The sequence below is a fragment of the Oculina patagonica genome, chromosome 8 (assembly GCF_052425735.1).
Source record: "Oculina patagonica isolate OP01 chromosome 8, crgOcupat, whole genome shotgun sequence".
Taxonomy (NCBI): domain Eukaryota; kingdom Metazoa; phylum Cnidaria; class Anthozoa; order Scleractinia; family Oculinidae; genus Oculina; species Oculina patagonica.
Window position 1 is genome coordinate 25,317,673 of NC_135765.1, and position 10,118 is coordinate 25,327,790.

General features: G+C 36.6%; 1 protein-coding gene across 1 annotated transcript in view; it reads right to left on the reverse strand.

Moving 5' to 3' along the window:
* LOC144663350 (epithelial sodium channel subunit alpha-like) overlaps positions 1-9,814 on the reverse strand; it is a 10,985-nt gene extending 1,171 nt beyond the window's left edge. The window contains exons 1-11 of the mRNA XM_078524255.1: positions 9,723-9,814; positions 8,797-9,103; positions 7,895-8,030; positions 6,344-6,593; positions 5,179-5,312; positions 3,961-4,124; positions 3,241-3,351; positions 2,508-2,622; positions 1,758-1,836; positions 1,368-1,425; positions 969-1,048 (exon numbers count right to left, since the gene is read on the reverse strand). Coding sequence (XP_078380381.1) covers positions 969-1,048; positions 1,368-1,425; positions 1,758-1,836; positions 2,508-2,622; positions 3,241-3,351; positions 3,961-4,124; positions 5,179-5,312; positions 6,344-6,593; positions 7,895-8,030; positions 8,797-9,060 — 1,391 coding nt within the window. The 5' untranslated portion in view covers positions 9,061-9,103; positions 9,723-9,814. The remainder of the gene's footprint in view (positions 1-968; positions 1,049-1,367; positions 1,426-1,757; positions 1,837-2,507; positions 2,623-3,240; positions 3,352-3,960; positions 4,125-5,178; positions 5,313-6,343; positions 6,594-7,894; positions 8,031-8,796; positions 9,104-9,722) is intronic.
* Positions 9,815-10,118: the final 304 nt, after the last annotated feature.

Genomic DNA, 10,118 nt, shown 5'->3' on the forward strand with positions numbered 1-10,118 from the left:
TTATCCGCTTATTTCAATCCCCGTACATTTCTTTCGCTTTGTATGTTTCCAAAGAGAACTCTATGCCTGTACTATCTGGAGAATTTTAAAGCCGAACGGGTCGTTTAGCCGGAACGGCTGTTTAGATTCTAGTGCCTTCGTCACGAAGGACCAAACCTGTCAACCCTAAGCGTTCACAAGCTAGCGCTTGTCTGAATTATTGTCACTCAGAGTTTGGAATGCCTTGTAGAATTTAATTTGCGATGTGTTGGTACAGGCCAAAGTGCGTACCTTGTTTATAAATTTATGCCATAGTTAGTTAACTATGTTTATACCATTGTTACGTTCGTTTGGTGTGAATGTTTACAACCCAGTAAAATTTATTGTTCGCAACAACGATTAGAATTAGAATCGATCAAGCTTTTATCAAGCTGCCTTCTTATCAGAAGAATTACACGGCAAATAATATTGACCGATCTGTTACGCCTACCCATCATCTTTTCAAAATATATTCGTAATTTCGCAGTTGCGAGATCGGTCTCTTTCGATTCGAATAATTGCTCTTACTTTTTTGACAGACCTGTACAAAATTCCGCATTTTTTAGTCATAGCATTAATTGATGTCTTCCTTTGAAGAAATACTGAATTCAGACGACGAAAAGGAACATCATTCTGCAGTCTTCTGTTCTTGTTTCGCCATTGTTTTAGATATCACAGCTTGCGTAGCCACAGCGGAATGCAACAAATGATTGGCAGAGGTGCGAAATCTCGCGCGAGACACCCCGGGAGATGAGTTCTAAAAATAGATTAATACGGGAAAGGGTTAACTCCAAGGGTTAGTATGGGAGATGAAGGCTCCAGTTGATGGGCTCCTGCAAATATATGTTCAGCTGGCCAATGAATGTATGCTAACGACAAGAGCAAATAACGTCTTACGAGGTAAACAAAGTCTACCCTACATTACTTCCTATGGCAAAGGTTCTACTTACTTCAAAAATTTAGGGCCCTCTTTCAGTTGTTCTTCATACGCTGGATTTCGTCTTTTAAACACACGATTGTAAAGCGTTTGCTGATAAAAAAATCATCAGACATAAATACATAAGTAACCTTTCCTTGACTCATGTTCCCTATTAGTAAAAGTAAGCACCAGATGTACTCAGAAGACCAAATTTCTTAGCTTGATTCATCTAGCAATTATTAAAATGTGTTGAGTACTTTTTAACGCAATTCGCAGCTAAAACATTTTTGTTTGAATACGTTTATAGAAAACAAAGGTCACTCTTTCGCGCTTTGTACAAATAACGAACGAACAAATAAATGAAAGAAGAGACGATCCAACGGATGAATGGGCGACAAACAAAGAAACAAATAATCAAATATCTTTCTACCTGGTATCCTTCGGAAGGCCACTCTGCCATTGACATGGAAGTTTTGTAAACAACCTCGCTAGAATGTAAAAAAAAAGGTATTGTTTCGTAAAGCGGGAAAAACTAGAATAGATGAAACTATTACAGCATAAGAACTCGTTTAATCACTCGTGTTATACCGGTATGTTTATCCAAAGATATCTCATATTAACTCATTTCGCACTGCTTTTGTTATCGTGGAACTTATTACGGTTGAGAGAATAAGATGTCGCGGCGCTCATTTATAAAGTGCAAGCGGGGCGGTATTGTCATTGCTTATCTGATACATTTACAATGCAGAAAATTCCTTAACAATTTAACCAAATTCAGGTATGACAAACAAGAAATCGAATCAACTATCCTCAGCTTTACCTGCAAGGAACAGGACAGTTGTTGTCGCACCCAAAACCTTCCTCGTCGAACTTTACAGCCAGGTTATCAAGGCAAGACGCTGGGAAGTAAAAAGGACATTCGTTTTTTTTTTTTTTTCAAAATTTCTCCCGCAACACTCGCTTCGAACAAGGAGAGCGCAATACTCCTCCCAGATATTGTCTTAATGTGCATTGCAATTATAAGCACCTCTCTTCCCTGCAAGAAAACAAAGGTTCCTCTCAAAACTGTATTTAGGAACGTACTAACTCCTCAGTGATCGCCGTACTTGGCAAATAATTCTTTGGCACATTTTTTTAATCATGCATTCATGCACGATTCAGTCGCCAGATGTCATTCACACTTTGCTCAAAATGGAAGGTGTTTCTGTTTGCATTGCAATTATAACATTTCAAAAAGGTTAGTTTAGGGGCTTGGTCACCAATTTTACCAGATTTTAGAACAGCCTAAATTTGTATGGCCCATCTTTATTAAAAATGGACATCTTTGAGCACCGAAACTGTTAACGACGGCCTTTTGCTGCGATTGGCTCAGATTGAAATGGATTACAACTAGAAAAATCAATACTTTACTGTTCAAGTTGGTTCCGCACGTCTTAAAAAAAACCCGACATCTTATCTTCCTTTTGCCTTCCATTACGAAATCCCCGTAACGTACCAGCTCCTTTGATAAGTTGGAGAGGTTAATACAGTGGTACTAATGTATATTGAATTGACTAATGTTTTTAAAAACCTGCTTCGGGTTTCTTGATGGTGTTGCAAACATAGCGATCGTCGATTGGAAATCGAGCCTCACCACAACCACAGCGTTCGATTTGAATCGCTGCCAGACATGACCTCATGCAAGACTGCAAACACAGATTAAGACATATATATTATGGTTAAGTATGAACGTCAAATTTGCAATATTTCCGACCGCTGACTCAAAGACGGCGAAGTGGGGGGGGGGGGGGGGGGTGATGATGATGTTGATGATGATGATGATGATGATGATGATGATGATGATGATGATGATGATGATGATGATGATGATTGATGATGCTAGCGCCAAAATGTCTAGCATTAAATTGACAAATTGTTCATGGCCATTCAAAATGAAGTATTAAAAAGATGATTGTTAAAACTCCGAACAATAAAAAATATTATTGGAAAGATGTGTTGTAAATAGTTACTGAAAAGCCCTGTGGGGAGCTGGCTATTAAAGTTTACAAGTTTATGAATTTCCAAATTGGAATATGATGATGATGATGATGCGATGATGATGATGATGATGATGGGCCTTATGTGTATGTTTATGAGGAAAAACGAACAGACACTTAATTTTCTATCATCCCAGAGTAAATCTTCCTAAACATTTTTAACCTCTACGGGTTACCATACCCCCTCCTTCGGTCCCTCTGGTGCGTACAGCTAATTTCATTTTCGGAAAGACGAAAAAGGGACTTAAGACAAACCGTGTAACCTACCTCCCGCGAATATTGCGATCCGAAATTCTTGTTATATAGGTCTTCCTTGTTATCACTGTCGTAATTTCTACAACTCCCATTATTGAAGGCGTCCACTCTCTTAATGACCTCCTAATAAAAAAAGCATATAAGTAGTATCATGAAATACTATTAAACAGATACAGAAAAGAGTATGCAATTAGGGTGGGAATGACTCGTCCGTGGGAACTTAAATGATAAAAAAAAATACAAGGATACCGAATAAAAAAACGGTGCCTTAATACTGAATTCGAGCTCGAACTATCTTTGCGTTTGAACAGATGTTGGCATTGTTCACTCCTGTCATATTTTTAAGTAACACTGCCCAAGAAAAAAAAAATAAAGAAAAAAAAAACACTGATTAAAATTGAAAAAAAAAATGTTTCGGATGTCCTGCATCCAACTTCAGTTGGATGATAACGATGATAAAAGAGAATCTTACAACAACCACAACCCTACTACAACCAATATAAAAATCCCTCTAACTGTAAAAACAAATTGGGTCAAAAATAAACTATTTTAAAGCAAAATGCATGTACAATCTTATCATGAGGAAATTAAACTGTTTATGGCTATGAAGCCTCTGCGGTATAAATGAATTGTGTTTCTAAATAAGGAAATCTATATGAAGTTCGGCAAATGGTAAAACAAGTATAGTCGTGAGTTTCTGATCATGAAAAACAACATGAAAAAAATATACACCCTTCGAACGCCAACAGAAGTAGAAAATCCCGGAACAAGGTTGATTCCTTCTTCGTTTGGAAAAGGCATCTCGCCTTGATTATGGATGACAATCCTGGCTCCGGCAGTCTGACTGAGCTCAGGTACATATTCAAACGACTCGATAAACAGGTTCAACTTTAGCCCTTTTAGAGAATAGGAAAATAATACAAAAATGGTCAAGGCCGTATGCACACTGTGGGTTGTAACCTGAACAAGCTAAGAATAACTGGTTTTACTCTACTGCACATTTCTCATTTGGGGGGGGGGGGGGGGGGGGGGGGGGGGGGAGACAGGGAAATACTGCCTAATAATCGAGTCGCAAACGTTGCCTTTCTTTTGATTGGTTATTACGTGAACATGTATGTCCGGTGACCCCCATTTTTTTATTATTCAATAATGATCAGGATGCTAAGATGCAACTTTTTGCAAAGATTAAGAAAATCTTCTTAGTGGTTTCAGGCCATCTAAAATTGTAGAAAATGTAAGGTTGCCCTGAAAGCGCTCCGGTGCTTTTTTTAACTTTGCAAAAAGTTACATATTAACATGCTGATCATTGTTCAATAAAAAAAAAAATGGGGGTCATCGAACTCGTTATTGAGATAAACTTAAGGGTGTTTTTAACAGGTTATATCTCAATGATTGTGCATTTGTTTGATACCATTTTTGTAACAGTTACTAAAAAATGTTTGTAGCACTGACCTATAAATTACCACTAATATTTCAAAATAAATAATCAAACAAATGAAGGAATGAATGAATGATTGAATACATTATCAGTTGCAAGTTATATCGTAAAATTCCGGTTATAAGCCCCCCCCCCCCGCTTATAGGCCCATCTACTTGGAAACAAAAAAATGCATCCGATTTTAAGCCCCCCCCCCCGGATATACGCCCCCCTCTACCGGATAACAGTACTGTACAGGGCTAAATGTTGCTTTATTATACGCTTTTAGCTTAAAACCGTATTTCGATCAACACTCCCGTGGCCCTTTTCGAAACGTTTTTTTCATCCCGCTTATAAGCCCTCCCGGATATAAGCCCCTCCGTTTATAAGCCCATCCAAAACCCCCTACGAAGTTGTATAAGCCCAGGGCTTATAACCGGAATTCTACGGTATTTTAAACACGAGGGTGGTATTAGCAGATATCATGTCCACCTCAGTTAAGGGTAAACAACAGCTGTCTCTTTTGTTCTTACCTCCAAAAGGTCCAGTGCTATGTGCGTCAAAGGCTCTTTGTTTCTTCCTTTCGTCATCCCTCCCACCATTAAAAGTGAAACAGTTTCCGTAACGATGATCCCAGAAATGATGCCAGTACTTGGAATAATTCTTTCTGGGTTATCACAAAAAATGAGATTTATATACACCTAATTGCAATAAGGTTTTCAAAGAAAAAAAGAAAAAAGTCGAATAGGAATTAATTAAGAGCATGCATGAAATTGTTTCGCACAAATGGCCTCAAAATGCCTCAAAATACGAATAAATTAATTTATCTTGTTACATCATAAAAAGTGGACTCAGAGTGTGCAGAAAAAAACACGTGAGTTTTCTGTAAATGCTACCAGTTATGGAACTACGCTAATTAATTCCTATGTACCTTTTTTTCATTTTTTCTTTTTTTTTTTCTATGACAACGTTATTGCAATTGGGTGTAACTTTAGCCTAGGTTAGAAAATCATCGCTATTAAAGGTAATTTAATAGCAACAGCATCGAATTCAAAAGGGCAGCGTGTGGCTAACATATAGCAAAACATGGAAATATAATATATAGAAGATTACTGTAATGACTCGATTTAGCGCCCGGGGCGCTTGTTTACTTTTGGCACCTCAAGGGAGGGCGCTTATTCGAGACAGGGCGCTTATTTATTTTTTTGAGAAACAACCAAATGTTCAAAACCAAACTTTAATGAATATTAAATAATTAAAGATAACAGAAACTGTAACAGCAACAAATTGTTCAGTTCAGTTACTTTTAAAAGAATTGTTCATTTTAGCTGTAAATATATACATATACGGTAGGTGAATGTTAATGAGTTTATCTATTCGACGTTGGTGACTTTAGTTGGCGCAGTTATGCACAATAGGGACGCTAATTAGAATAAGGGCGCTTATAAGAATGTGGCGCTTATTAGAATGGGGGCGTTTATTGGAATAGGGGCGCTTATTGACAAAAACACATTCGAAGCGGGACGCTTATTCGGGAGAGGGCGTTTATTGAAAGGAGGGCGCTAAATTGAATCATTACGGTACTTTATTTGCGCTAATGTTTCCGGCAATTAAGATTAAAAAAGAGAATTCGGCAATATTTATTTCATGTACTTGACTAAAGGTGTGTCAGACATAAAAGAAATGAACGGCTGTTACCTGCAATCAATGCCCCTAAAATTGCAATCAAACACGAAATCTTTATATTTGTGTCCCATTTTATGCAGTGTGGTGTGGTTCTCTAATGCTAAATGGGATAATAGCAATTCTTCGAAAAGGTAAGCCACTCTAAGCTCCTCTTCTGGATCATAATCTTCATCATCTGTGTCGTTGTTCTGTCCCAAAGAATCGTTCCCAGTAATATTCTGGACATCTGGAGTAGGTGTGACATCAGGGGTAGGTGTAACATCTATAAGCAAATGTCTAAAAAGTCAATTCGTAATAAAAAGTGACAGTTACTTCCATAACAATATATGCAAAACATGACTTCTTTTAAAAGTAATTTTCTTCATACAGTGGAACCCCGATATAACGATATTCCCGATATAACGATGAATATGTTATGTCCGGGCAAGTAAAATGTATGGGACGGAACCTCGATATAACGATTCCTCGATATAACGATATAATTTTACTGCCCCCTTGGCATATCGTTATATCGGGGTTCCACTGTAGTTAACCCCTTTGTTGTATGTTTTTGTTCGCTATTTTGGGGTTTGACCCTGCACAAAACCTGAGAAAATACAATAGGTGGTTACGTGTGTTCATGCAACTAACCAATAGAATAATAGCGATTACGTAATTCATGCATAGTGTATGAGCGCAAAACAAAAGATGTGCAGGGTCGTGGACCTTCCAACAAAAATCTTGGCCTCTTTGTTTGCTCCTTTGATGTTTTCCGGGCTTCCTAACCATTTTCCTATATTAACTATGTTTTCTTACATAGAAAAAAACAGCAATTGAGTAATAAGAAACTGAGGATGATCACGGATGGTTTCGACCGACGAAGACTAGGGCAAAAAAAGAGCAACAAACAAAAAAATCAATTTTTTTCAAGTTGAGTTGGCCTTGAAGGTCATTAAAGATACACGTAAAAAAGCGAGAAAGAACCTGCATTTTTCCAAGTAAGCTTAAACAGGTTCTTGCATAAATGGTAATAAGCACAAATTTAGCCTATTTAGGTCCTTATTAGGTACTTATTCTCTGACGAAAAAATTTCATTGTTGCTGATAGAAGTATTAGAAGTGTTTAGCGTATTCAGCTTTTACCTTGCATGAAAATTGTTAACCATTTAACTTATATTTAAAATGCTTTACGATTTTAAACATTTCATCACTGGAGTGATAAAGCTCCTAGGTGTCTCCAAAGAGGATCTAGAATGCCGATTTACCTTATACCCCAAAAGTAAAGAACATTTAAATCCTTTTTGAAAATAACGTGTTTCCAAATTTTAGGCATAAGAAGTTCTAATATAGAGGTTGTCTAACAGCTGGGGGCACGAAAGGTCAATTCTCCCGATAAGTCATAAAAGTTTTTTAATTTTTATTGGATACCAAAAAGCCGCATTAGCTATTTAACCAAACACACAACAATAACAACAAGAAGGAATGATTTCACTTGTTTCTGACCAATAAATAAGCTCTATGTAAAAAAGCAAACAATAAAAATCAAGTAACACTGCACTCGTTAGGTCGTCATATGTAACGATACCTTCCTGATCGCCTTTCTTCTCCTGTTCGAGTATTTTATGAATATCCTTAAGTATATGGTCGATGTAATTGTCCGGTATTCCGCTAGATTTTATCGGATTTTGGTTGCAAATCGTAACAGCTGGAAATGCCACTGTCTGAAAGTGAAAGGAAAAATAACATTAAATGAAAAATGGAATAATCTTTTATTCAGTCGGTCAACCAACCAGTCGCTGATCTTGAAAAATAGGGTAACAATGTCTTCCTTTATGAACGAGCAACACCGGAAATGCTTTTTGCATATCTCCTTGTTAATATAAAGTAAATAAATGTGAAAAATATCAATATACCACATTTCATAGGCGCTGGTGCATATTAAATTTTTCAGGTTTTAGAAAATGTATATTGTAACAGTTTTTCGCTAAAATTATGTTATTTTTTTCCCCAAGTGAACTTTTGCTAAATAATTTCATTATCTTAGCCCCCCGAACTTGAAATTACGTGCCTTTTCATCACACAACTTATTTCTGGGAAGAACCAGTAGAATTAAAAAAAATACGACATTTTAGAAAGATTGATTTAAAGCAAATAGCAAAACATCTTTTTCTCATGGAGTGTAGAAGAGTCTGGGTTAAATTGTTGAGTGCGTTGCCAAAGTTTCACTTAATCCTTCGGCTTAAAATCCGCCACCCACCGCTAGTAGATAATTGAAAAATAAAACCGTCATTGTTGTCGATGTTGGGCAATTTTAAATGTTTATAATTTCTAATACAACACAATTACAAAATGCATAAATGCTTGATATGAATTATAGGCGTCATGCAAAGTCTTTTTAAATTCTGCCGATGAGGTATGTGCCAATTTGCTGAAACAATAATAAAAATTCGAAAAGTTATGAGATACTTTACATAATTTAATACATACCGACTTATGCTTCACTTTTACCACGGTGGAGACGGGACGACGCAGATACAAGGTAAACAAGCCAATTGTTTGAAAGATGAACATACCGAAGGCTCCAAGAATAAAAACAGTCCAAATAGATCGGCTAAACAGCGTCCTGGCCTCAGCCAATCTGCCGACTCCATGTGTAGTCGTGTAACTGCAGAAATCCTTTATTAGTTCCTTTGGTGTTTTAGGCTCCTCGCAGTCTTTTTTGTCTTCATTGAAAGAAGCCTCACCTGCCATTTACTCGGCTTTTGGAACTTTGAAAGCTTGTAAACAAGATATTCTATAAAACAGATAAATAATATTTGTCTGTTTTGAAGACCCTTAACAACGAAAAATAAACGAAAAATAAAACCACTCATTTTTAGACGTTCTTTTAATCTTTTTTTCAGGGGGCAAAAATTTATCATATCTTACTCTATGCAAGCGCATTGTACCTAATTTAGCGATTACATTATTAATTCCAGGCTAAGATATCAAAAAAAGGCTAACTAAAGTCTTTCTTTCAGGAAAATATAACTTGAACGTCGAAGTGTAATTAATAACACAACATTGTATATACGAGATCAGTTTCCGAGATATTTTGGCTATTTCGTTATACCGAAAATGCGCTGCCTTAATTGAATAGTTTGGAATGAAAACACGCTTTAAAATGCATACCTTTATCACTTGTAAAGTGTAAAAGCCATAAACTCAGCAAAGTTCAGAAAGTCGCTTCAAATAATAACGGATACGCTAAAAAAAGAAAGCCCGTCCAAGCTCGTGTATTTCGTAATGTCTTGTTATATATTCATTTTTTCTCTTCATAACTGAAACTTCCATTATTTAACAACTAATTATAACACGTACGTATTTTAATAGTAGATCAGATCGTGGTATTAATGATATTAAAAGTTTCCTACCAGTTACTTAGCGAAAACTGTAGATCCTGTAACCGAGGGAGAAACAGATATTCCAAAATTTTATTTCATTAGGTGACTTGATGTTGACAACATCGGCAGTTTAGAGTAATTATGGTAACGTACCAATCACGTAGGGTTTAAGAAACATGACGTTTTATTTATTTATAACGCTAGTCGCATCTATGAAACACATCAAAACTGTCTTTCTGTTCTTTAGCTCTTACTGTTGTGTCTTCTTGTTAATGTTCTAACTCTTGCTTGTCAGGCCCTGTAAATACTAGTGATACCTATCGGTAGAAATGCCAACGAGTACAACGGGACGCTTTATGATTTTGGTCGATCAATAAACATTGCGCGTTTTCTTTGAAAATCTTGAATGTTTATGGAATTAAATGC